Source organism: Oncorhynchus mykiss, chromosome 1 (genome assembly GCF_013265735.2).
Source record: "Oncorhynchus mykiss isolate Arlee chromosome 1, USDA_OmykA_1.1, whole genome shotgun sequence".
NCBI classification, from domain to species: domain Eukaryota; kingdom Metazoa; phylum Chordata; class Actinopteri; order Salmoniformes; family Salmonidae; genus Oncorhynchus; species Oncorhynchus mykiss.
In genome coordinates, this window is record NC_048565.1 from 32,856,008 (window position 1) to 32,883,875 (window position 27,868).

General features: G+C 44.6%; 2 protein-coding genes across 3 annotated transcripts in view; one reads left to right on the forward strand and one right to left on the reverse strand.

Moving 5' to 3' along the window:
• The window catches only part of si:ch211-233h19.2 (endosome/lysosome-associated apoptosis and autophagy regulator family member 2), a 23,380-nt gene extending 11,827 nt beyond the window's left edge, over positions 1-11,553 (forward strand). Inside the window, exons 4-23 of the mRNA XM_021599112.2 lie at positions 2,565-2,754; positions 2,855-3,002; positions 3,168-3,257; positions 3,538-3,643; positions 3,732-3,884; positions 4,063-4,151; positions 4,365-4,545; positions 6,133-6,261; positions 6,508-6,598; positions 7,636-7,738; positions 7,883-8,020; positions 8,122-8,379; positions 8,499-8,672; positions 8,757-8,943; positions 9,048-9,144; positions 9,308-9,409; positions 9,822-9,948; positions 10,074-10,252; positions 10,369-10,543; positions 10,693-11,553. Coding sequence (XP_021454787.1) covers positions 2,565-2,754; positions 2,855-3,002; positions 3,168-3,257; positions 3,538-3,643; positions 3,732-3,884; positions 4,063-4,151; positions 4,365-4,545; positions 6,133-6,261; positions 6,508-6,598; positions 7,636-7,738; positions 7,883-8,020; positions 8,122-8,379; positions 8,499-8,672; positions 8,757-8,943; positions 9,048-9,144; positions 9,308-9,409; positions 9,822-9,948; positions 10,074-10,252; positions 10,369-10,543; positions 10,693-10,761 — 2,786 coding nt within the window. The 3' untranslated portion in view covers positions 10,762-11,553. The remainder of the gene's footprint in view (positions 1-2,564; positions 2,755-2,854; positions 3,003-3,167; positions 3,258-3,537; positions 3,644-3,731; positions 3,885-4,062; positions 4,152-4,364; positions 4,546-6,132; positions 6,262-6,507; positions 6,599-7,635; positions 7,739-7,882; positions 8,021-8,121; positions 8,380-8,498; positions 8,673-8,756; positions 8,944-9,047; positions 9,145-9,307; positions 9,410-9,821; positions 9,949-10,073; positions 10,253-10,368; positions 10,544-10,692) is intronic.
• Positions 11,554-18,908: 7,355 nt separating this feature from the next.
• The window catches only part of grm3 (glutamate receptor, metabotropic 3), a 49,684-nt gene continuing 40,724 nt past the window's right edge, over positions 18,909-27,868 (reverse strand). For both annotated transcript variants that reach the window (XM_036976060.1, XM_036976052.1), the window contains exons 7-13: positions 23,112-23,354; positions 22,726-22,915; positions 22,262-22,571; positions 21,889-22,082; positions 21,629-21,761; positions 19,652-19,829; positions 18,909-19,425 (exon numbers count right to left, since the gene is read on the reverse strand). In XM_036976060.1, coding sequence (XP_036831955.1) covers positions 19,349-19,425; positions 19,652-19,829; positions 21,629-21,761; positions 21,889-22,082; positions 22,262-22,571; positions 22,726-22,915; positions 23,112-23,354 — 1,325 coding nt within the window. In that variant the 3' untranslated portion in view covers positions 18,909-19,348. The remainder of the gene's footprint in view (positions 19,426-19,651; positions 19,830-21,628; positions 21,762-21,888; positions 22,083-22,261; positions 22,572-22,725; positions 22,916-23,111; positions 23,355-27,868) is intronic.

A 27,868-nucleotide genomic window follows, 5' to 3' on the forward strand; every position in this document is an offset into this window, starting at 1 on the left:
GGATCCTGGTACTAAACACCTCCCTCTGCAACTGGATCCTGGACTTGGACTGGGCGCCCCCAGGTGGTGAGGGTAGGCAGCAACACATCTGCCACGCTGATCCTCAACACTGGAGCTCCACAGGGGTGCGTGCTCAGTCCCCTCTGGTTCTCCCAGTTCACCCACAACTGCATGGCCAGGTACGACTCCAACACCACCATAAAGTTTGCAGACGACACAACAGCCTGATCAATGACGAGACAGCCTGTAGGGAGGAGGTCAGAGACCTGGCCGTGTGGTGCCAGAATAACAACCTATCCCTCATCGTAGCCAAGACTAAGGAGATAATTGGGGACTACAGGAAATGGAGGACCGAGCACTCCCCCATTCTAATCGACGGGGCTGTAGTGGAGCAGGTTGAGAGCTTCAAGTTCATCGGTGTCCACATCAACAACAAACTAGAATGGTCCAAACACACCAAGACCGTTGTGAAGAGGGCACGACAAAGCCTATTCCTTCTCAGGAAACGAGAAAGATTTGGCATGGGTCCTGAGATCCTCAAAAGGTTCTACAGCTGCAAAATCGAGAGCACTGGTTGCATCACTGCCTGGTACGGAAATTGTGGCTCAGCCTCTGACCGCAAGGCACTACAGAGGGTAGTGCGTATGGCCCAGTACATCACTGGGGCTAAGCTGTCTGCCATCCAGGACCTCTACACCTGGCGGTGTCAGAGGAAGGCCCTAAAAATTGCCAAAGACCCCAGTCACCCCAGTCCTAGACTGTTCTTTCTACATCCACATGGCAAGCAGTACTGGAGTGCCAAGTCTAGGACAAAAAGGCTTCTCAACAGTTTTTACCCCCAAGCCATAAGGTAATCAAATGGCTACCCAGACTATTTGCTTTGTGTGCCCTCAACCCCTCTTTTACGCTACTGCTACTCTCTGTTCATCATATATGCATAGTCACTTAAATCATATCTACCTGTACATACTACCTTAATCAGCCTGACTAACCGGTGTCTGTATGTAGCATCGCTACTTTTATAGCCTCACTACTGTATATAGCCTGTCTTTTTACTGTTGTTTTATTTCTTTACTTACCTATTGTTCACCTAATACCCTTTTTGCACTATTGGTTAGAGCCTGTAAGTAAGCATTTCACTTTAAGGTCTACTACACCTGTTGTAATTGGGGAACGTGACAAATACACTTTGATTTGATTCTTGGTCAAATAGTTCTTACACAGCCTGTAGGCGTGTTGGGTTATTGTCCTGTTGACAAACAAATGGTAGTCCCTCTAAGTGCAAACCAGATGGGATGGTGTATTGCTGCGGAATGCTGTGCTGGCCATGCTGGTTAGATTTGACTTGAATTCTAAATAAATCACTGACGGTGTCAATGCCGAAGTACCATCACACCACCTCCTCCATGCTTCATGTGGGAACCACACATGCGGAAATCATCCGTTCACCTACTCTGCGTCTCACAAAGACCGGGTGGTTGGAACCAAAAATCTCACATTTGGACTCGTCATACCAAAGGACAGGTTTCCACCAATCTAATGTCCATTGCTCGTGTTTCTTGGTCAAAGCAAGTCTCCTCTTCTTATTTATTTGTATTTAACCTTTATTTAACTAGGCAAGTCAGTTAAGAACAAATTCTTATTTACATTGACAGCCTACCCCTGCCAAATCCGGACGATGCTGGGCCAATTGTTTGCCGCCCTGTGGGACTCCCAATCACACCCGGGTGTGATACAGCCTGGATACGAACCAGGGATTGTACTGACGCATCTTGCACTGAGATGCAGTGCCTTATACCTCGGTGCCACTCGGGAGCCCGAGTGTCCTTTTGGTTGTGGTTTCTTTGCAGCAATTTGACCATGAAGGCCTGACTTACACAGTCTCCTCTGAACAGTTGAGATGTGTCTTACTTGAACTCTGTGAAGAGGCTGGTAACTAATGAACTTATTAACTCTGGGTCTTCCTTTCCTGTGGCGGTCCTCGAGAGGCAGTTTCATCATAGAGCTTCATGTTTTTTGCGACTGCACTTGAAGAAACTTTCAAAGTTCGTGAAATTTTCCGTATTGACTGACCTTCATGTATTAAAGTAATGATGGACTGTCGTTTATCTTTGCTTATTTGAGCTGTTCTTGCCATAACATAGTCTTTTTCCAAATAGGGCTATCTTCTGTATACTACCCCTACCTTGTCACAACACTACTGATTTGAAATGCTTTACAGGTGACTACTTCATGAAGCTGGTTGAGAGAACACCATGAGTGTGTAAAGCTGTCACCGAGAATTTCAAATATGAAATAGATTTTGATTTAACAATTTTTCCATATGTGTTATTTCATAGTTTTGATGTCTACACTATTATTCTACAATGTAGAAAATAGTCAAAATAAAGAAACTCTGGAATGAGTAGGTGTGTCCAAACTTTTGACTGGTACTGTATATATTTATATTTTAGCTAAACAGGTCGTGCTTTGCCCCACTTGCCCTGAATGACAGGTTCCGCTGGTGGTATACTTCACTTATCTTTTCCATGAAATGTCCACTCTCTCCCGTCTCTCTCCCCCAGCATTTTCCTGTGAGGCGGGGGAGTTTCTGGAGATGTCTGCCCAGGAGTGTACTCAGTGTGCAGCAGGTACCTACTCTCTGGGCAGCGGTATTCGATTTGATGACTGGGAAACCATCCCCAGCGGGTTCAGCTCCCTAGCAACTTACCTTGACAATGGTCCCCATGGAGACGACAGCAGTACCTGCAACAGGTGTGGGAAGGGGAGCGGTTTAGCTTATGATTTTTAAATCATGGTGTCGTTGCAGTTCTTGCATACATCTCATTAATCTCTGCTGTGTGTGTGTGTCCAGTTCGACGTGGTTTCCGCAGGGTAGTTACCTGGAGTCTAACAGAGATGAGTGTACTGTCTCTCTGATCTATGCTGTCCATCTGAAGAAACCGGGATCAGTCTCCTTTGACTACCAGTACCCAGACGGCAACCTCTTCTTTGAGTTCTTTGTGAGTCTTCTACTTCATTCTCTCAATCCTATGGTATCTGCTAGTTAGTGAGAGTAAATTCTTCTCTGCAGTACCTTCCTGACGAAGTAGCGCTATAAATATGCTGAAGTGATATTCACTAATTTAAATATTGATTGATTGGTTGATGTTCTCGTTGCTTGGCAGATCCAGAATGACCAGTGTCAGGAGATGGACCAGACTGCTGATAAGAAGTGGCTCAAGCTTACCAGTCACGGGGAGTGGGCCACACACACTGTAAGAGCTGTGTTTGTTTGTAATTAAGTTCTAAGTCTTGGTCTTCAAGACCCAAATTGAGTGCAAGCTTTCGTTTTAGCCCAGCACTAGCGCACCTGATTTCACTAGTTAACTAATCACCAAGCCCTTGACTCATTGAATCAGGAGTGTCTCAGGTCTAAAGGGTTAGACAGCCTCTGAGGTTACAGCACCATCAAATGTCATGTATTGGGATGCTTTCAGGTCGTATCTCTGTGTAGAAGGGCATTCTAAACCCAGGTCTCTAATGGGTGTGTTCAAGGTGAATCTGAAGTCTGGCACTAACATCTTGTACTGGAGGACAGCAGGGATCCTGATTGGAGCTAAAGTAGTCAAACCTGTTCTGCTGAAGAACGTCCACATAGAGGGTAGGACTACCGTGTGTGTGTTTGTGTATTTATTGTAGCTGTTCATGCCACTTCCCCTATGTACTTAAGTGTTATTTTCTCTCTTTAGGAGTGGCGTATGCGTCAGAGTGTTTCCCGTGTAAACCAGGGACGTTCAGCCAAACCCCAGGCTCCTCCTCATGTCAGCCCTGTCCCAGAGACACCCACTCTGGCCACGGAGCCAGCTCCTGTACCCCCTGCAACACCACAACACTCTATGCACGTAGGTTCACAGGAACATAAGCATGCAGACATGTCTAGATGCAGACACCTATACACAACTTGTCTTATTAGAGTTAGAACATGAATTTGAGCAGCTTATTGGTTATACTGCAGTTCATTATCTTTTAAACATCTCTCCCTCTTTCACTGTCCCCATTTTCTTTCCCTCTCTCTTCCAGCGGAGGGGTCAGCTGAGTGCAAAGCGAGACCACCATGCTCCAAGAAGGATTACTTTCAGATCCACACCCCCTGTGACCTTGAGGGCAAGGTGAGAAGACTAACTCACCCTCCCAATACCACATCCATTATTGCCAGATTGCTTATACCTGTCTAATCATTTTTGATCGACACAAGTGCCTATGCAGGGGTTAGCCATTCTAGCGCCAGTATCCCTACAATTCAGTGTCTGTGTCCTCCATGTTTGCTCTCTGTATGGTTAGTTTCCTCATCCTCCATGTTGTCTCTGTGTGTGTGGTTTCAGACACAGGTGACCTACAGGTGGGTGGAGCCTCAGATCTGTCTGGTGGACGTGGCCGGGGCTGAAACACTGCCCCCCTCTGGTGACCGTGAGCCCTGCCCACCGTGCAACCCTGGTTTCTATAACAACGACACTGCTACCTGCTCTCCCTGCCCCCCCGGGACATTCTCTGATGGGGTCAAAGGTGACAAAATATCCCTTTATCCCATGTCCTCTTCTATCTCTTGTCTTCCTTCTCTCTTGTCCTCCATCAGACGGGCAGCCCCCAGGTGGTAAGGGTAGGTAACAACACATCTGCCACACTGATCCTCAACACAGGGACCCCTCAGGGGTGCGTGCTCAGTCCCCTCCTGTACAGTCGTGGCCAAAAGTTTTGAGAATGACACAAATATTAATTTTCACAAAGTTTGCTGATACATTGTCTTTAGATATTTTTGTCAGAATACTGAAGTATAATTACAAGCATTTCATAAGTGTCAAAGGCTTTTATTGACAATTACATGAAGTTGATGCAAAGAGTCAATATTTGCAATGTTGACCCTTCTTTTCAAGACCTCTGCAATCCACCCTGTCAATTAACTTCTGGGCCACTGATGGCAGCCCATTCTTGCATAATCAATGCTTGGAGTTTGTCAGAATTTGTGGGTTTTTGATTGACCACCTTAGTTATCACTTTTGCCTTATGGCAAGGTGCTCCATCATGCTGGAAAAGGCATTGTTTGTCACCAAACTGTTCCTGGATGGTTGGGAGAAGTTGCTCACGGAGGATGGGTTGGTACCATTCTTTATTCATGGCTGTGTTGTTAGGCAAAATTGTGAGTGAGCTCACTCCCTTGGCTGAGAAGCAACCCCACACATGAATGGTCTCAGGATGCTTTACTGTTGGCATGACACAGGACTGATGGTAGCGCTCACCTTGTCTTCTCCGGACACACTTTTTTCCGGATGCCCCAAACATTCGGAAATGGGATTCATCAGAGAAAATGACTTTACCCCAGTCCTCAGCAGTCCAATCCATGTACCTTTTGCAGAATATCAGTCTGTCCCTGAAGTTTTTCCTGACTTCTTTGCTGCCCTTCGTGACACCAGGCCATCCTCCAAAAGTCTTCGCCTCACTGTGCGTGCAGATGCACTCACACCTGCCTGCTGCCATTCCTGACTAAGCTCTGTACTGGTGGTGCCCCGATCCCGCAGCTGAATCAACTTTAGGAGACGGTCCTGGCGCTTGCTGGACTTTCTTGGGTGCCCTGAAGCCTTCTTCACAACAATTGAACCGCTCTCCTTGAAGTTCTTGATGATCCGATAAATGGTTGATTTGGGTGCAATCTTACTGGCAGCAGTATCCTTGCCCGTGAAGCCCTTTTTGTGCAAAGCAATGATGACGGTATGTGTTTCCTTGCAGGTAACCATGGTTGACAGAGGAAGAACAATTATTCCAAGCACCACCCTCCTTTTGAAGCTTCCAGTCTGTTATTCGAACTCAGTCAGCATGACAGAGTGATCTCATGCCTTGTCCTCATCAACACTTACACCTGAGTTAACGAGAGAATCACTGACATGATGTCAGCTGGTCCTTTTGTGGCAGGGCTGAAATGCAGTGGAAATGTTTTTGAAGGATTCAATTCATTTGCATGGCAAAGAGGGACTTTGCAATTAATTGCAATGCATCTGATCACTCGTGGGATCTGGGTTTTCTTTTTGCGTTTGCTTTCCTAAATTATGATCTCTATTTCTCTCCCTCTTCTCTTCCTATTTTCTACCTCTCTCCCAGCGTGTGAGTCGTGTCCTGCGGGTACTGAGCCTGCTGTAGGTTATCAGTATAAGTGGTGGAACGTCCTTCCAGCCAGCATGAAGACATCCTGCTTCAATGTGGGCAACTCCAAGTGTGACGGCATGAATGGTGGGTGCAGCTGCTCTCTCTGAGGCCTAGAGGGTGCTGTTGCTCTTTACTGTTGTTGACATGTTCCCTTTAGGCCAGGATAAGAATTAAGAGAGGGTAGTTCTCCAGGAGGAGGGTTGTGTACCCCTGTCTTCGGCACTTTAGCATAATGCAAAGACGGGCCACAGGCCACATTTGAGTGAAATATTCAGAGAAGACCCTGGTATGTCGGCGTGTTGTGTGTGTTCTGATGTGTCTCTCCGTCAGGTTGGGAGGTGGCGGGGGATCATATCCGTAGTGGAGCAGGGGGCTCTGATAACGACTACCTCATCCTCAACCTCCATGTACCTGGCTTTAAGTGAGTCCCTTCATCTCAATCTGTCTCTGTCTTGTCACGATACCAACATTTTACTAACGATACCAGGCCAAGTATCACGATAGCAACATTTTACTAACGATACCAGGCCAAGTATCACGATAGCAACATTTTACTAACGATACCAGGCCAAGTATCACGATACCAACATTTTACTAACGATACCAGGCCAAGTATCACGCTACCAAGTAGTATCGTGAAACCGCTGGAAAAATAATTTGGAGTGACATAGCGTCTGGTTCGCCCCTTCCCCCGGACACTTCTTCCCATTTTCTAAACGTTCTGTGCATGTTGAATTTAACTTCACACCACTCAGTGTATAATAGAATACTGCATAGAATGTCTCCCTGTGACTTGGAAGAATGTAATGAAGGAATATAAATGCATAATGATCTGCAGGTCATTGTGGAAGTAAGGGGGAAACACTGCATGAAACCACCTTCACTCTTCAGTTAACTGTCACGAGAATTTAATTAATACAAAACAATAATTAGCCACCTGACCTAGTTTAAAATGAACCGTGACAAAGTTTTTGAAATGATATGAAATGTGCTAGAAGGAAATAAGGTAGCTCTGGTTATATGGATCATATTTGTTTAATGGTGAGGCCTGTTTTCCTCTCTGTAAAGCTGCAAGCTGCCTGTCCATTGTTCCTCTATGACTCTCGGCGGCTGCAGCACAGCGGACTTCCAAAGTCTACTGAGACGGACCTGTGCTCTTGGTTATAGCAGGCGATGAAATGATACAATGTATCAACTTTGCTTGCTCTGTGCACTGCTGCAATGTATCAAATGTAACAACAGTTGACTCATCAGGGACCGCAAATGTTGGTAGTATCATATGTAACGGTACTACGGTATTCTAAAATGTTGCTATTGTAAGTATTGTTTTGGTATCGGGATATTACCGTGGCACTGGTATACCGTGCAACACTACTCTCTTGCTCTCTCCCTTCCCCTCTCCTTCTATCACTCTCTTTATGTGTGTGTGTGTGTGTGTGTGTGTGTGTGTGTTTTCAGGCCTCCTACATCAGCAACAGGTGGTGCGGGGACAGAGTTTGGCCGTATCAGCTTTGAGTTTGAGATGGTGTGTTCAGCTGACTGTGAGCTGTACTTTATGATGGTGAGAACAACACCGGATAAATAAAAACCCACACTCAATGCAAAAAGTATACAAGCATCTAGAAATGTGTTTGGATATTTCTATTCCTTTTAAAATGTGCACTACTTTTGAACTGTGTAAAGTTAATTACATCACTGTGTGTAGGATGTAAACAGGAAGAGTACAAGGGTGGTGGCGTCATGGGAGGGCAGTAAGGTCAGACAGTCCTACACACACATTATGACCAAGAACGCCTCTGTGTCATACACCTGGGCCTTCCAGAGGACCAACCAGGCCTCTGACGTAAGTACACACACACACACACACACTGTATACAAACCTGGATACGCACTAATGTATACAGACACAATCATATACTAGTAGTGCATTCTCTTTCTCTCCAGGTGCGTCAGAATGTGAACAACGTGGCAAGTATCTACTCCATCTCAGTGAGTAATGCTGTAGACGGTGTGTCGTCGGAGTGTCAGACCTGTGCCCTCCTCTCCCAGCCCTCCGGCTCGCTGTGTGTGCCCTGCCCTCCAGGACATTACATACACACCAGCCAGTGCACCGAGTGCCCTCCCAACACACACCTCACCTCACACAGCACCCTGGGCCCAGAGGCCTGCAAACCCTGTGGACCATCCAGCAAGAGCAACAAGGTGTGTGTTTTGTTGATATCAGTGTCACACCAAGCGTGTGTTTGTGTGTCAAGGTTGGTGAATAAAATTGTGTCCATTGTTGATTCCCCCAGTGCACAACTGAATGTTTGTTTTTTTAGGAGCACAGCAGGTGCTACAGTGACTGTGTATTCTCCTACTCTGAGAACAACGTGTCTCTGAGTTTTGACTACAGTTCCCTGGGCTCTGTTGGAACACTGATGAACGGACCCAGTTTTACCACCAAAGGAACCAAATACTACCACCTTTTCAACATCAGCCTCTGTGGAGGAGAGGTACACACACACACACACACTGATTTAACAATATTTGCAACCTACAATTACTTTGTGATCCTGAATTTAGCTTTCCATTCTCAGGGTAGAAGGGCTGTGTGTACAGACAACGTGACTGACCTTTCCAGCGCCGATTCTCAGAAAGAGACAGGGGAACCAGCCAATGCGGTGGAGACATTAATCTGTCAATCAACCATTATCCCCTCCAGTGGGCGGGGCTTCCACACAGCACTATCCTCTCAGTCCATCAGCCTAGCAGACACCTTTCTGGGTGAGTACACATCACACTCACACACACACATTTTCCTTGTAACCTGATGCCGATCTTTGTCACTGGTGTATAGTAGGCGTTCATTTATTGATGAATGTGTGTAGGAGCGACAGTGGCCTTGACTCTGGATGGAGTCAAGGCAAGACCAGACCTGTTCCCACAGACCACCAACAAAGTCCCTGACGTCAACTTCTTCTACCGGTAATTGATCTTTTCTACATCCTAAAACACAAATTCTAAAACATAACTACTTCTGTGAATAGTGTTTTTGGGGCCCAAGTAAAGGTTTGGGGTAGTTTTTAGTTGCTCTTAATCAGGAGTACCCTGTTGTTTTTTAACCAAATGTTATGCTTCTATTGGATAGTTCTCTGGAGGTGACCTCGTCATGTGATAAAGGTCGTAACGTGGTGGTGACGCTTCGCTGTAACCCGGATAGAGGCACACAAGGAGAACTCACAGTACCCAGGTACTGTCTGTCTCCTTTCCTCTCTTCTTGCCCCTCTCTTTCTATCTCTCTTTTTCTCTTTCAGTCTTGCTCCGAAACTGCAGCCTCAAAGGAGATTACTAGTAAAAGGAGAGACTTAAAAGAAGTCCAAGCTCGAAATGAACTGCAAGCTCAATTCACAGAAACTCTGCATCCTCTTGTGACTGATAAATTAGTAAGAAGTTTGCTTTTACTCCCAGGCAGCTAGTTATCTAACTCTGTGTGATGGATATTCATGCTCCGTGCTGGAGGAACACGAGAAGCTGAGAACAAACACATGGATTTATCACTCAGATTTGATCGGATTTGATCAGAGTACATCTCATTGAAACTGTCCTTATAACGTAAAAGTTAGATTAGTACATTGTAGTAACAGTATGTTTCTCTGTTGTAGTCAGTGTCCGGCGGGGACGTGTGATGGCTGTACCTTCCACTTCCTGTGGGAGAGCTCAGGGGCGTGTCCTCAGTGCACATCCACAAACTACCACCAGATAGAGGGAGCCTGCAAGGGAGGACTACAGGTGTGTGTTTTACTAATCAATTACCTGCAAAGGAGCTGCTATCTGCTCTCACTCTGAATACTTTAGATAAAATGTATTTCATACCATTACACACTGACACATGTTCACTGTCTCCCTCTCCCCAGGACACTCTGTATGTGTGGACTGAGCCAAAGCGGTGTGTAGGAGGGGTGTCCCTCCCGGAGAAGAAGACCTGGCCGTGTGAGAGCATGGACTTCTTGGTAAAGATGGGGGCGACGATAGGCGCCTTCACCGCCGCACTGCTTTTCTCCATCACCTGCTATTTCTGGAAGAAGAACAAGAGGTAGGAACTCATCCATTCATTCATGTATTCATTCATACATATGTCTGGAAGAAGAACTAGAGTAGTCCTGAAGATTGGTGATTTTTCTAAGTCCCGCCTACCCCTGACTCTGGTAGGCTGGAGTTTAAGTACTCGAAGCTGGTAATGTCGTCCAATAAGGAGTGTGAACTGCCGGGGGCGGATAGCTGTGCCGTGATGGAGGGAGAGGAGAATGAGGGAGAGATGGAGGATGAGGTGGTCTACTCCAAAAAAACATCCCTGATACGCAAACTCAAAGCCATCGCATCTAGGGTAAGAGTCAGAACCATTATGCAGTTATGCTGAAATCAAACTACATTACCTACAGTATGTGCGTGTGTGAACACTTGCGAGTGCAGAATCTGTTTCTCCCCTGGTAATTCTAGTTCATGGACTAACGTGTCTGTATATTTCATCCACAGGGAAACGGGAGAAGCTATGAAAATGTCCAGTTGAACTCCTCACAGTCAAACGGGTTGGTGTGGGGGTGAAGAAAGAGGAAAGAGAACAAGGAGAGAGACCAACCACCCCCCCAGAGAGACTTCTTCAACATATCTCCATGTTGAGGGCTTGAACCCTTAACACACACACTCAGAACATATATAGACACATGCAGAGTACACACACCCAGAATGCATGCTCACTGACACAAACACATGTGAGAGGACATTACCCCCATCTGGCCTTATCCCTGGAATGGTGTGTGTGTGTGGGTGGATTGCTGGAATATGGGTGGTGTGATTTTAAAAGGGTGTATATGGGTGGTGTGTCGGGTCTGCTTAGGTAAAGAAGAGGACCTATATGTGGGATGTTTTTTGTGCTGTTTTCCGTCACTCTGTTGTCAGGTTGCTTTGGTGGCCATGTTGTTTTCCCTCAGGTGTTTTGTCCTCTGAGACCAACCTCACATCAATCCTTAGGCTCCTTCTCAATAAGAGGGAAGATACGGTGTTCCATAGTGCCCTCTGAAAGGCTGGGTGGGATCTTTGCATGTTGGCACCTGTCCAATCCTTTGAGATCTACAGAAGTCCACACATAGCCCTAAATACCCGGCACACACTCACACACACACCCTATTACAGTCTCATCTTAGTCTGACCTGCACCACCCTTTACCCATTTGTTCTGTCTGTAGGCTTTGGGTTACCATGGTGATGGTGGAATGTCCTTCACGCTCTCTTAGTCCAATCGGGAGTGGCGATGTTACATTATCCATATGATGATACGATATGATGCTGACTGCCTTTCTGTTATTTAAAGTGAAATAAACTATATTGTATTTGTGTACGCTTTCAATCTGTCCCTTGCTTCCAATGAAAAACCTACACACAAGAAGTGAGCAGACGACAGGCATATCATTTGTTATTGTTTATTATGATGTCCTCGTTATTGCACGTATGATGAGCTCTATTGCTTTCTGATCGGCCAGTCCAAAGAGGTCAGGGTTCACGTTGACCCCAGATCGAACCACTGATCCAGGGTCAGATACTTTGTCATTCTATAATGGTTAAGGTTAGGATTGAGGATAGTGTGACCCTAGATCTGTGGTTATAGGAACAACTTCTACCTTGACTCCAGAATGTTCTGGGTTGTTCTCTTGGGAATCTGGAGATCACTGACCCATTCCAGGTGAGAATACGCTGTGAAAGCGAACACATACTTTTATAACATTATTAATGACACCTTTGGACAGAGTTAGTACCATTAGCATTGACACTTATAATGGTAAAATACTGATAACTTCACTGTTTTGTTGTATTGTTCTACATTATTTGTGAAGGACCAGTCACTCCTAGCCTATTCCCATATGTACACATTACAATCCCTGTCATCTGTTGGTCAAGCTAACTAGTACAGTATACATTTTAAAAGGGACTAGATGTATACCTCATCTACCCCCCCCCCCCTCCATCTCCACCCTCTTCAAGTATGCTGCTGTGACAGCCCAATGTTCTTGCTTGGTGTGTATTTGAGTCAGGCTCTGTATGTGTGTGCTAGACATGATGGAGCGCGGTCACAGAACCCTTCTTGGTATTGTGTTGCAGTGGACTCAGGATCCGTACAGAGCCTGTCTTAAGCAATCTTGGCTCTGACGAATACACCAGCAGAGTTTCACAAGGTGAGAGAGTGAAGGGGGACTGCCATGGGTGACAGAGAAATATAGGGAGACAATGAGAGAGATGGAGAGAGGGAAAGTAGGTTGGTTGAGTTTTCTGCCAAGTCCAATTAACGACAACTTGAGTTTGAATCAACATCCCACTCCTTAATCCTTCTTCATACTCGACTCCCCCATCCCACTACATCAGAACAAAAGGAATTGTGGATGTGGCAGTGGTTGTCCATAGCAATGTGCCATGCAGGGAGAGGAGTGGATGGGAGGTTAGAGTCTGGTTGGAGCAGGGCTGGGGAGTGAATGCATAAGCCTCAGAACAACAGCCTTCCAATCTCTGGGCTGTGTTAGTGTGTGTCTGGGCTGAACATGATGCTGTGCCTTCTGGCCCGTGGCACACTTTTACATAACCCTGCTCCTCTGCCTGCTGCAAAACACACACACAGAAAAATGCTCAATCACAGAAACTGTCTCTTATTTTAGTTTTTCACCATTCCTAAGCCTTTGGGGAAATGTTTGACTGGTGACCTGCGTTAGGAGTGTAACAGAGATTTTCACACCCCAGTCAAACCTGTTAGCAGAGATGGGTGTGGCCTCATTCTCCTGGACACTTCCTGTGTTTCACACAACAGAAAAGTGGGATGAAGGAAAGGAGACAATGAGAGGATTCTATTTAAGAAGAGAGCATCCAGAATATCTCCTTTCCCTCCCACCTCCAATCAACAATGAGGATAGAATAACACTGGCCTATATGCACAGCATGGAGAAACCAGCAGACACACATTAAAGGAAAACTCTGCAAAAACTATTTTTTCAAATTTGTTTCATTAGTCCATTGTTGATGTAATCCCAAATTGTTTCACGTGTCAGATATCATGTTTTCAAGATATACAGTACCAGTCTGTTTGGACACACCTACACATTCAAGGGTTTGTCTTTATTTGTACTATTTTCTACATTGTAGAATAATAGTGAAGACATCAAAACTATGAAATAACACATTTGGAATCATGTAGTAACCAAAATAGTGTTAAACAAATCAATATATATTTGAGGTTTGAGATTCTTCAAAGTAGTCACCCTTTGCCTTGATGACAGCTTTGCACACTCTTGGCATTCTCTCAACAAGTTTCATGAGGTAGTCACCTGGAATTAATTTCAATTAACAGGTGTGCCTTGTTAAAAGATAATTTGTAGAATGTATTTCCTTAATGTGTTTTAGCAAATCAGTGTTGTGTTGTGGTATACAGAAGAAAGCCCAATCTGGTAAAAAAAAAAAAGTCCATATTATGGCAAGAACAGCTCAAATAAGCAATGAGAAACGACAATCCAGAAATTGTCCAATCCAATCCAGAAATTGCAGCCCAAATAAATGCATCACAGACAGAGTAACAGACACATCTCAACATAAACTGTTCAGAGGAGACTTCATGAATCAGGCCTTCACGGTCAAATTACTGCAAAGAGACACCAATAAGAAAATGAACACCAATAAGATGAAGAGACTTGCTTGGGCCAAGAAACACGAGCAATGGACATTGGACAGGTGGAAATCTGTCCTTTGGTCTGGATTCCAAATTTGAGATTTTTGGTTCCAACCGCCCTGTCTTTGTGAGACGCGGTGTGGGTGAACGAATGATCTCTGCATGTGTGGTTCCCACTGTGAAGCATGGAGGAGGTGGTGTGATGGTGTGGAGGTGCTTTGCTGGTGACACTGTCAGAATTTATTTAGAATTCAAGGCACACTTAACCAACATGGCTACCACAGCAGCGATACGCCACCCATCTGCTTTGCACTTAGTGGGACTATCATTTGTTTTTCAACAGGACAATGACCCAAACACACCTCCAGGCTGTGGAGTGCTGGCCTCCACGATCACCTGGCCTCAACCCAATTGAGATGGTTTGGGATGAGTTGGACAGCGGAGTGAAGGAAAAGCAGCCAACAAGTGCTCAGCATATGTGGGAACTCCTCCAAGACCGTTGGAAAAGTATTCCAGGTGAAGCTTGTTGAGAGAATGCCAAGAGTGTGCAAAGTTGTCATCAAGGCAAAGGGTATTTTGATTTGATTAACACTTTTTTGGTTACTACATGATTCCATGTGTTATTTCAAAGTTTTGATATCTTCACCATTATTCTACAATGTAGAAAATAGTACAAATAAAGAAAAATGGAATGATGGAATGAATTACTGTAGGTGTCTCCAAACTGTTGACTGGTACTGTATATACATTTGGGGGCTATATGGACTAATGAAACAAATACCAAAAGATTGTTTTGGGGTGGAATTTCCCTTTAAGGCACATAGCCATTAATAGAACATCATCACATGACTATAGAACACTTCGACAAGGGAGGGCTCACTACCCATTGGTTTAAAGGATGTAGGGAAGACGTGTTCAACTACACTTGTTCGGCGTAAACTCATTTTTACAAACAGTGCTTGTGGAACGATTTCAATGAAAGTTTCTGAATGCTAAACGAAAAATCAGTGAGTGAGTTTAGGGTTGTGGCATTGCATCTGCAATGTTTCTTTAAGTGACATAGCATCTGCAATGTTTCTTTAAGTGACATAGTATCTGTAATGTTTATTTAAGTGACATAGCATCTGTAATGTTTCTTTAAGTAGCATAGCATCTGCAATGTTTCTTTAAGTGACATAGCATCTGCAATGTTTCTTTAAGTGGCATAGCATCTGTAATGTTTCTTTAAGTGACATAGCATCTGCAGTGTTTCTTTAAGTGACATAGCATCTGCAATGTTTCTTTAAGTGACATAGCATCTGCAATGTTTCTTTAAGTGGCATAGCATCTGTAATGTTTCTTTAAGTGACATAGCATCTGCAGTGTTTCTTTAAGTGGCATAGCATCTGTAATGTTTCTTTAAGTGGCATAGCATCTGCAATGTTTCTTTAAGTGACATAGCATCTGTAATGTTTATTTAAGTGACATAGCATCTGCAATGTTTCTTTAAGTGGCATAGCATCTGCAATGTTTCTTTAAGTGACATAGCATCTGCAATGTTTCTTTAAGTAGCATAGCATCTGCAATGTTTCTTTAAATAGCATACCATCTGCAATGTTTCTTTAAGTGACATTGCATCTGCAGTGTTTCTTTAAGTAGCATAGCATCTGCAATGTTTCTTTAAGTAGCATAGCATCTGCAGTGTTTCTTTAAGTGACATAGCATCTGCAGTGTTTCTTTAAGTAGCATAGCATCTGTAATGTTTCTTTAAGTAGCATAGCATCTGCAGTGTTTCTTTAAGTGACATAGCATCTGCAATGTTTCTTTAAGTGGCATAGCATCTGCAATGTTTCTTTAAGTGACATAGCATCTGCAGTGTTTCTTTAAGTAGCATAGCATCTGCAGTGTTTCTTTAAGTGACATAGCATCTGTAATGTTTCTTTAAGTAGCATAGCATCTGCAATGTTTCTTTAAGTAGCATAGCATCTGCAGTGTTTCTTTAAGTGACATAGCATCTGCAATGTTTCTTTAAGTGACATAGCATCTGCAGTGTTTCTTTAAGTAGCATAGCATCTGCAGTGTTTCTTTAAGTGACATAGCATCTGTAATGTTTCTTTAAGTAGCATAGCATCTGCAATGTTTCTTTAAGTGACATAGTATCTGTAATGTTTCTTTAAGTGACATAGCATCTGTAATGTTTCTTTAAGTAGCATAGCATCTGCAATGTTTCTTTAAGTGACATAGCATCTGCAATGTTTCTTTAAGTGGCATAGCATCTGTAATGTTTCTTTAAGTGACATAGCATCTGCAGTGTTTCTTTAAGTGACATAGCATCTGCAATGTTTCTTTAAGTGACATAGCATCTGCAATGTTTCTTTAAGTGGCATAGCATCTGTAATGTTTCTTTAAGTGACATAGCATCTGCAGTGTTTCTTTAAGTGGCATAGCATCTGTAATGTTTCTTTAAGTGGCATAGCATCTGCAATGTTTCTTTAAGTGACATAGCATCTGTAATGTTTATTTAAGTGACATAGCATCTGCAATGTTTCTTTAAGTGGCATAGCATCTGCAATGTTTCTTTAAGTGACATAGCATCTGCAATGTTTCTTTAAGTGACATGGCATCTGCAATGTTTCTTTAAGTGGCATAGCATCTGCAATGTTTCTTTAAGTGGCATAGCATCTGCAATGTTTCTTTAAGTAGCATAGCATCTGCAATGTTTCTTTAAGTGACATTGCATCTGCAGTGTTTCTTTAAGTGGCATAGCATCTGCAATGTTTCTTTAAGTGGCATAGCATCTGCAATGTTTCTTTAAGTAGCATAGCATCTGCAATGTTTCTTTAAGTGGCATACCATCTGCAATGTTTCTTTAAGTGACATTGCATCTGCAGTGTTTCTTTAAGTAGCATAGCATCTGCAATGTTTCTTTAAGTAGCATAGCATCTGCAGTGTTTCTTTAAGTAGCATAGCATCTGCAGTGTTTCTTTAAGTGACATAGCATCTGTAATGTTTCTTTAAGTAGCATAGCATCTGCAGTGTTTCTTTAAGTGACATAGCATCTGCAATGTTTCTTTAAGTGGCATAGCATCTGCAATGTTTCTTTAAGTGACATAGCATCTGCAGTGTTTCTTTAAGTAGCATAGCATCTGCAGTGTTTCTTTAAGTGACATAGCATCTGCAGTGTTTCTTTAAGTAGCATAGCATCTGTAATGTTTCTTTAAGTAGCATAGCATCTGCAATGTTTCTTTAAGTAGCATAGCATCTGCAGTGTTTCTTTAAGTGACATAGCATCTGCAATGTTTCTTTAAGTGACATAGCATCCGCAGTGTTTCTTTAAGTAGCATAGCATCTGCAGTGTTTCTTTAAGTGACATAGCATCTGTAATGTTTCTTTAAGTAGCATAGCATCTGCAATGTTTCTTTAAGTAGCATAGCATCTGCAGTGTTTATTTAAGTAGCATAGCATCTGCAATGTTTCTTTAAGTAGCATAGCATCTGTAATGTTTCTTTAAGTGACATAGCATCTGCAGTGTTTCTTTAAGTAGCATAGCATCTGCAATGTTTCTTTAAGTGACATAGCATCTGTAATGTTTCTTTAAGTGACATAGCATCTGCAGTGTTTCTTTAAGTAGCATAGCATCTGCAGTGTTTCTTTAAGTGACATAGCATCTGTAATGTTTCTTTAAGTATCACTTTGAACAGTCACTTGTAATTAACTACCTTGTGTTGTCACATCGTTGCTAACATTTATGCCAAAAATGCTGGTTAAGGAGAAATGTTGTTGCGTTGTTGTACACACGTCTGTTACTATGGTCACCAAGGTAATTGGACCCTCCTATACAGTGGCTGTTCCATAGAATTAGGATGTGTAGAAAGGACATTCAAGTTCACACATCGGCTCGGGGACTCGAACAGAGCTTCTACTAGTGCTGTCACTAGATCTGCTTAAAGCCCTGTGTGTGTGTGTTCCTAACCAGCCTGTATCTTCTTCATCTCGTTGCGGGCACACGGGTCGCTGCACTGGGATGGGGGCATCACCTCCCTTGGCCAGCGAATCAGGTCACTGCTCAGGCTCAGAGTCTCCGGCCACTCACCAATGGGCACGTATCTGTTGCGATCAGCGTTGTGCAGGTAACTGAAGAAGTTGAACCAGCGACCTTTCAGGCACTGGCCCAACCCTCTAACCACTTGGCTACCTTCCCCCTATATGCTACAATGAGAGCAAATGTGTGATTCAACAAACTATGAAATGTGGATACTATGTCCGTTCCAGCCATTCTATTCCTATGGGCTCGTCAGCCCAACTCAGGGAGCTTCATCCACTGTCAGTCCACAGTAGTGGGAATCCTACTGGAGTTACATAATACTGTCAACATTGTGCTGTTCCAACCATCAGTAATATACAAATATACAGATACAACATACAACATACAAATGAATAAAAATGCATACTGACTGGGTTATTACAATAAGACCTACAAAAAAAGTACAAAGTCTGTGGGCTATTGCAGGTGAGGCTGTCTCAGCCACTACCCCTACAGAACATATGTCTCAGACACCCCTAATACATACACACACTCCTATCACAATCCTAACACACACACACACACACACACACACACACACACACACACACACACACACACACACACACACACACACACACACACACACACACACACACACACACACACACACACACACACACACTCCTATCACAATCCTAACACACACACACACACACACACACACACACACTAACAAACACACACACACTCCTATCACAACCCTAACACACACACACTACTATCACAACTCTAACACACACATACTCCTATCACAACCCTAACACACACACACACACACACACACACACACACACACACACACACACACACACACACACACACACACACACACACACACACACACACACACACACACACACACAATTCTATCACAACCCTAACACATATACACACTCCTATCACAACCCTAACACACACACACACACACACTCCTATCACAACCCGATCACACATAAACACACTCCTATCACAACCCTAACACACACACATACACACACTCATATCACAACCCTAACACTCACATACATACACTCCTAACACAATCTTAGCACACACACACACTCCTATCACAACCTTAACACATACATATACACACTCCTATCACAACCCAGTGCACAGTTATATATGTACACATCGTGTGTACACATACTGTATATGTACACACGTCTTAACAAAGCTTTTCAAAACAAAGGCTCAAAAAATCCTCCTACAAAGTTGTTTTGGTTCTTTTGTTTCTCTACAACAATTTTGATTCCATTATATGTACAGCACTAGAAAACAAAGTAGTATTAAACCCTTTCTACAGCCGTGAAACAGAACTGTGCTAGTCCACGTCGTGGGAGGAGGGGGCAGAGGGGCACAATGTGTGCCTATTGGCTAACAGTCTCTGGGGGGCAGGGTTAGAGAGGTGAGTGGGTGTGGTCACAGAGAGGAAGTGGTGGAGTCGACAATCTCTCTCCCGTTACACACTGTCGGTACGTACTGGGCACTCACTGATGCTGAAGAGGGAGGGGGAGAGGGAGGGAAGGAGAGAGAGAGAGAGAGAGAGAGAGAGAGAGAGAGAGAGAGAGAGAGAGAGAGAGAGAGAGAAACAGAGAAACAGAGAAACAGAGAAACAGAGAAACAGAGAGAGAGAGAGAGATTAATAAAAATGGGACATTTAGTTAAATTCCAACTTGGCTACATAACGAACCATGCTCATCTCTGACTGTAACTTAACCATACCGTGTGAAGGGTATGTGGTGGCAGGACCACTGACACTGAAGCGGTTGATATTGAGGCGGAGACTGGTGACGTTCTTCTGTGGTTGGAACATGATGATGTGGACCTTGGGAGCGAACATACAGCCCAGCACCACAAAGCCACTGAGACTGACAGAGATACACATGGTGGTGGTCTGGACCTGTAGAGGGAGACAGAGAACATGGTAACTCCACTGGAACAGAGGACCAGAGGAAGACAGAGAACATGGTAACTACACTGGAACAGAGGACCAGAGGGAGACAGAGAACATGGTAACGCCACTGGAACAGAGGACCAGAGGAGGACAGAGAACATGGTAACTACACTGGAACAGAGGACCAAGGGAAGACAAAGAACATGGTAACTCCACTGGAAAAGAGGACCAGAGGGAGACAGAGAACATGATAACTACACTGGAACAGAGGACTGAAGGAAGACAGAGAACATGGTAACCCCACTGGAACAGAGGAAGACAGAGAACATGGTAACTCCACTGGAACAGAGGACCAGAGGGGGACAGAGAACATGGTAACTCCACTGGAACAGAGGACCAGAGGAAGACAGAGAACATGGTACCTACACTGGAACAGAGGACCAGAGGAAGACAGAGAACATGGTAACTACACTGGAACAGAGGACCAGAGGAAGACAGAGAACATGGTAACTCCACTGGAACAGAGGACCAGAGAGAGACAGAGAACATGGTAACTACACTGGAACAGAGGACCAGAGGAAGACAGAGAACATGGAAACTCCACTGGAAAAGAGGACCAGAGGGAAACAGAGAACATGGTAAATACATTGGAACAGAGGAAGACAGAGAACATGGTAACTCCACTGGAACAGAGGACCAGAGGAAGTCAGAGAACATGGTAACTCCACTGGAACAGAGGACCAGAGGAAGACAGAGAACATGGTAACTCCACTGGAACAGAGGAAGACAGAGAACATGGTAACTCCACTGGAACAGAGGACCAGAGGAAGACAGAGAACATGGTAACTCCACTATAACAGAGGACCAGAGGAAGTCAGAGAACATGGTAACTACACTGGAACAGAAGACCAGAGGAAGACAGAGAATATGGTAACCACACTGGAACAGAGGACCAGAGGAAGGAAGAGAACATGGTAACTCCACTGGAACAGAGGAAGACAGAGAACATAGTAACTCCACTGGAACAGAGGACCAGAGGGAGACAGAGAACATGGTAACTACACTGGAACAGAGGACCAGAGGGAGACAGAGAACATGGTAACTACACTGGAACAGAGGACCAGAGGAAGACAGAGAACATGGTAACTCCACTGGAACAGAGGACCAGAGGGGGACAGAGAACATGGTAACTACACTGGAACAGAGGACCAGAGGAAGACAGAGAACATGGTAACTACACTGAAACAGAGGACCAGAGGAAGACAGAGAACATGGGAACTACACTGGAACAGAGGACCAGAGGAAGGAAGAGTGCATGCTTTTTATGGACATATGTATGAACAGACAGAAAAGCAAGAACAAATGTGTATGTACCCACTTCCTGTACAAGTGCACACACACACACACACACACACACCATCTCACAGGCAAGGCCGTGGTGTTAGTGTGTCTCTCTCTACCTCACAAGTCAGATTACCAAGGCCAAAGCAATTCTTTCCACAGCCTAAGGCTGTGTGTGTGATTTGTAAGGATCAGGTAAACACATACCCTCCTCTTGCTCTGCTTGTCGACAGTGTGTCAGTACCTGGCAGCCTCTTGGATTAACATTATAAGGGTGCACATAAAACAGTTAGCATGACATGTCAGGACAGATATCCTGCAGCCAGCGACAGTGGAAGACAGCAGTGTGTCTTATTAAAATGTTTGCCCTTATGTTTGTTAATGATGAATACAAAGGTTGTGTAATACAGTAAGTGTGTTTATGCACGTGTGTGTGTGTGTGTGTGTGTGAACCTTGCTCTCACCCTGTAGTCACTGGATGTGACGTAGAATATGGGCAGGAAGGCTAGCCAGATGATACAGGTTGTGTACATGGTGAAACCTATGAACTTAGCCTCGTTGAAGTTCTCTGGACACTTCCTGGTCTTGAAGGCGTACCTAGGATCAGATAAAGGAGACAAATAGAATGAAAGAATAAACAAACCTTGAAGGCTTACGCAATATGAATGATAAACCTTCTGATGTCCACACACACAATCACACGCAGCACCTCTGCACCACCTACACAGTACACAGGATGACCAGGAGCACGTCGTATCCTAGCGACAGCAGCATGCTGGAGTCACGGACGTTACACTTCAGGATCACTGTCTGCCGGCGCTCCGGTAACGTAAACCTCCTGGTACCAGGAACCTCCAGCAGCAACCACACAGACACCATCACTAACTGGACCGATATCAGACTGAGACAGATAAACACCTGGGGGGGGAGAGAAGAGCAACGCCATCATCTAAGTTATCTATCTGTAATCTACCTCCATCTCCCATTTCCCTCCTCCTTCCATCTCTCCCTACCTCTGTTCCTCTATCTCTCCCTCCATCTCTCCCCCCCCCCCCTCTTCCCTCCCCCATATTCTGACAGCTAGGATGACCTCTGACCTGGGATGTGGGGCTTATGAAGCGCGGCTTCGTGGTCCCGCCCCCGTCCTTCACCCCACTGAAGATCCGGGCGATCCGATTGGTCTTGGTGAGCAGGGCAGAGTAGCAGACAGCAAATGAGGTGCTGAGGCCGAGGCGTCGCATGGCGCAGATAGCAGGCGAGGGCTTGGCCAGGAAGAGGAAGGTGAGGGAGTAGGACATGAAGACACCCAGCAGGAGAATGTAACACAACTCTCTGCCTGACGCCTTCACCAGGGGCGTGCTGTTGTGTCTCACAAACACCCAGAACACCAGAGATGTACACAGGAACCTGCAGATGGTGAGTAGATCAGTTTCAGTTTACTTTGTTGAATCCCCTTTGGGAAAAGTGTCTAGTGTTAGTGCTGGGCCTGAACAAAAGCCTACACTTTAGGCCTATCCCAACTAATGAGACTGATCCCTCTTCCTCTCCTCTAACTTCTCACCCAACAACAGCGATGCTGATTGGTCCGATAGCCCAGGCGTCCTCCCACATGATGTAGTCCTCAGGCAGGTCGTAACAGGAAGTGAGGTCTTCACTGGGCCACTGGCCAGGGGCGCAGGGCGAACAGGTGAACTCATCAGCTAGGTATTCATGAGCCTCACACGCCGTACAGATCCAACAACAGTATTCTCCTACAAGATACAGGTATAAAACAAATATATTACCTTAGGCAGCTTGTATGTAAGAAAAGGAAACTAGGATGTTTACATGAGAGCCAGCTGCTCCAATCATTTCATTCTTCCAAAACAAATTACACTGACACTTCTGCTAGTGATGTCACTAGATCTGCTTAAGCCCTATGTGTGTGTGTGTGTGTGTGTTCCTCACCAGCCTGCATCTTTTTCATCTCGTTGCGGGCACACGGGTCGCTGCACTGGGATGGGGGCACCACCTCCCTTGGCCAGCGAATCAGGTCACTGCTCAGGCTCAGAGTCTCCGCCCACTCACCGATGGGCACGTATCCGTAGCGATCAGCGTTGTGCTGGTAACTGAAGATGTTGTAGCGTCCCATTCCGTCGCCATAGGCATCAAACTTCACCACGGTCTCAATACCGGGAGGAGAGAAGGGAGCTAAGAGAGAGAAGGAGGGGGAGACAGAATGAGAAGGATGAGGAGAGGGGAGAGGAGCAGGGGAGAGAAAGAGAATGGTAGGGCATTAGAGAAGAGAGATGAGGAGAGAAGATAAGAAACAGAATGGAACTAGTGTCAGGATATCTATTTCAAAGTCAATATGAACAAAGCAGTGTCATACTCAACAACACAACTGCAGAAAGAAGAAGCTCAGAACATACACCGCTTTATGAGAGTGTCACAACACTAATGTTACTGACTGGGATTGAACCTGTTACCTCTGTACCACAAAGCCAGTCGAGCTAAAGCCTGGACAAAATGAGTCATTGTGTGAGTGTGGTTTACCGAAACTCCACTGCAAGAGGAAACACATGAGGGTGACTGACTGATGTTTACCCCTATGAGGTAGGCCTATACAGAACTGTGACAATGTTTCCATGACCAAGATAGAGTCAGAGGGGGTGTAAATGCTCAGTGTGTCTTAGTGATGCTTGTTTCCCCATGACACTGGTATGTGCTTGACATAGACCCTGTGCTTTATATGCATCTCAGGATCAGGTCATATAAGGACAACCATCTTACGGAACACTTGGTATTCTAGAGGAGAGGAGACCCATGGGACCAGGTGTGTGTGTTCTAGAGGAGACCCATGGGACCAGGTGTGTGTGTGTGTGTGTGTGTGTGTGTGTGTGTGTGTGTGTGTGTGTGTGTGTGTGTGTGTGTGCTCCATTGGGTCCTATTCTAACTGGTTTATAGCACATGGTTCTGAGCATGGTGGCAGATTGGGAGTGCCGTGACGTTGTATTAGTTAATGTGACGACTGTTGTTCATCGAATGATTAAAAGTTTCTAATTGCGTGATTATCTGAATCAAGCAATTATTAACTCATTAACCTGGGGCACCATGGGAAAACTGGTTTTTAATGAGTTTCTATTTCCCAAATTAACTCAAAGAATATCAGAATATCGATTTTAGAACAGCTGCTAATTAACCAGTTACCGCTACCATCTCGTTCTGAACGTCGTATAGCCCGTGAATCTGCACGAACCCGGGTCTCACCAATGAGTTCGTACCACACCAATCTTGGTTGAATATTTATTTATGAGAAAGCTACAATGATGATAAAAGATACACATAGACAAAACACAATATAGGCTATTTTTTAGAACTTAGTATAACGGGCCAACACACTATGGCGAGTGTTACCCAAAATGGGGATTTCAAAGAGAGAGAGAAAAAAGAAAGTACACGAGAGAAATATACATTTGGGGGAATTTGTCAGCTATGCTTATTCTAACCCTAGCCTTGCCCCAAACTGCCGCTCTTATGGGTCAGAATATAATGATGTAATTACGTGAGGAAGATCTCAGAGGAGAACATTCAGGGGACCGTTCAGGCTGCTCGATGACGCACTTCTCTGGCGCACCTTTCTGGTCGTCCTCACGATGTCAGTGTCCTTTTGGCTTAGGAGTCTGTTCCTTCACCCTTGCTCTGGAAGGGGTCTTCTGAGGACAGACAGCTCTGTAGCTCAGAGCTCACAGCATAGGAATGAAACCTTTTAGATACCACGATCCTCTGGGATTGGATGCTAAGGGAGTCCGGCATGAATTCACCCACTTAGACACAGCTACTCATCCGTAGCTTGGGTAGAAAAAGATTTCTTTGTCTTCAAACTTGTGTTGCATTCTGGGTTCGTTTACTTTTTAGACCTTAGCTGCAGCTTGGGTCATGTAGTCTTCTCTGTAAATTCTTTACTCACAGGTTTTATACCCTCGTGTCAGAAGTGGGCGAGCCTTTAGGGCAATTCTCTGGGCGTACTTAGTTAAGAGCAAGGTCTAGGTTTTTCTCAAATCCAATTTTAGACAACTAACTTAATATTTCATCTTTACCAAAACATTCCCTGTGATTTGGACATTTTCCACACAACGTACAATGTATCAAACATATACTAGGAAAGCTCTTCATGTTACAATGTTTTCGTAATAACGTCATCTATTAACCTTTAATAACAAAACAAAAATGACATATATTTTCATATTCCATCTATCGTCATGACCACGAAAACCATTGTTCCAAAGTCCCTTTATTTCATAGTTTAATGTTCTGAGGCTGGTTCTCCATAGTAACAGGACAAAGGAATTTGTCTGTGGCCTGAGATTTATCAGGGAAGTGAGGGGTCATGAAACCCCCACATCTTCAGACCCCTAGATCTCTCCTCCTCTGTTGGGGTTGAGAGATAATCTGTAGGGTTGTGGTCTCCTGTAACCTGCCCTGATCAGGACAGTCATGACAGGACTAAAGCTGACATCGTTGTGTGTGTGTGTTTGTGTGTGTGTGTGCGAACATACCTGCGTGTGTTAGTCTGTGTATGTGTGTGAGCATACCTGTTTTTGTTTGTGTGTGTGTGTGTGTGTGTGTGTGTGTGTGTGTGTGTGTGTGTGTGTGTGTGTGTGTGTGTGTGTGTGTATGTGTGTGTGTGTGTGTGCATGTATTGTCATGACGTTGGCCTGAGAGGGAGGTTTATGACCCCCATAAATACCTTTCCCCTTTTGCGTGCGTGCGTGCGTACGTGCTCGTGTGCATGTGTGTGTGTTATGTGTGTGTGTGTGTCTGCTGACTAGGACTAAAGCTGTGATAGCTGTGAAGACTCAATGAGATGAGAGAAGAATGGAGTGTCAGACCAGAGAGGTTTTAGGGCTTATGAAATCCATAAATCACAAAGACAACCTGAGTCTCTCTCTCCCCCTCTTCTCTATCCCGCTCTTTCTCTCTCTTACCATCCTCAATATATCCCTCCCTCTCTTTCTGTCACTCACAGAGGATATTGGCAGTGCTTAGGCTTCTTTCCGAAATAAAAGTTCAATGATTTCAATAAGGAAAAGCTGATAAGATCTTAAGACTGAGAATAGCTGAACATTCTTAATACTGCAAAATGCAGCTAATCTCTCTCTATATAATAAAGCAATAAGGTTAGACACACAGACACACACACACACACCTCCCTCATTATCATAACTGCACCCTATTAGCATATCAGCTTTGTGTAAAAGGTTAATTGGCCACATTATGATTATGTGTTAGAACTGGTGTGCTGAATTCCAAATCAAGCCATTGTCCCTTCACCCTACTCCTATAGTCCCTCACTCAGATCTACATTCGTGGTTTGGTCCTGTGTAAGGAGGTGTTTGAGAATTCAGGATTAGTCTGCTGTCTGTCCCCAGAGGGCACTCATATGTCTCTGATCCAACACCACTACCTCTTCTATTCCCTGCAGAGAAATTAGACCTTGCTGGCAGTCAGTACTAACTTAACACTGCAAGTTATAGCCACTCCAAGGCTACTGGAGGAGATTTTGATGACTGTGTAGATCTGACAAAGACAAGGTTGTAGAAAAACAACAACCATAAAGAGAATGGATTTGGTTGCTATCAGATCCCCACCCCCGCCAGTAGAGGTATTTGGTTTCTATGGCCGTGGGATCTGGTTCATTCAGATTTGGTGCCTTGTGGGAATGGAAGCCTGTGTTCAACGTTCACTCACACTCACATGTCAATGCCAACTGCTGAACATACACACGTATGCACGCAAACATAACACACCTAGGCACACACACTCCTAACAAACCCGTATACTGTTCGTCCTGCAACTTCCTATGACATTCTATGTGACCCAGTACCATATCTGTCAAGGGAGCATAGGTAGCCCAGAGTAAAGGCATATTTCTCCCCTCAGCTTGTTCTAGTTTAAGAGCTCTGGGAGACTGTCCAGTTCAGGCTCCGAGGTTAGCGGGACTCTCCCTAGGTCTCCCCAGCAGTATCTGCTTTGCTGAGAGCTCTAGCGGAATGAAGAACTCCCGCCGTAGTCCTCTCTGATGTTGGAAAAAGGCTGAAGTCTGCAGCTTTACGTTAGACAGTAAAGCACTGCACTACACTGCATTCATATGCAGAGCAAATCTGTCCACACCATCCGTCTATTGTTTACTCTCTGTCTCTCTGTCTCTGTCTCCATCTCTCTGTCTCTCCATCTCTCTCTCTCTCTCTCTCTCTCTCTCTCTCTCTCTCTCTCTCTCTCTTTCTCTCTCTCTCTCTCCCTCTCTCTCTCTCTCTCTCTCTCTGTCTCTCCATCTCTCTCTCTCTCTCTCTCTCGCTCTCTCTCTCTCTCTCTCTCTCTCTCTCTCTCTCTCTCTCATGCAGCAGCACTCAAACAGCTGGAACTAAACTACAGCCACTGAGACTATAGAGCAGCAATACATAGGACAGGTAGAAGAGAAAAATACAGATCAAGAAAAATAATTCTGAGGCCAAATTCAAATGTAAAAACATTCAAAACTTGACTTGTAAATGAGAGAGTTTTTATTATTCTGGATGAATTAAAAGTAAGGGGAAGCAGGGCTTTCATTCAGTAGTTCAGAAATGAATTACACTCTCGATCATGTAGGGCTAACACGCTGGCCGCAGGGGATGCTGGGTATTACTGGGAGGGGGTGAACCAATCCCCTTTAATCCAATGATGGG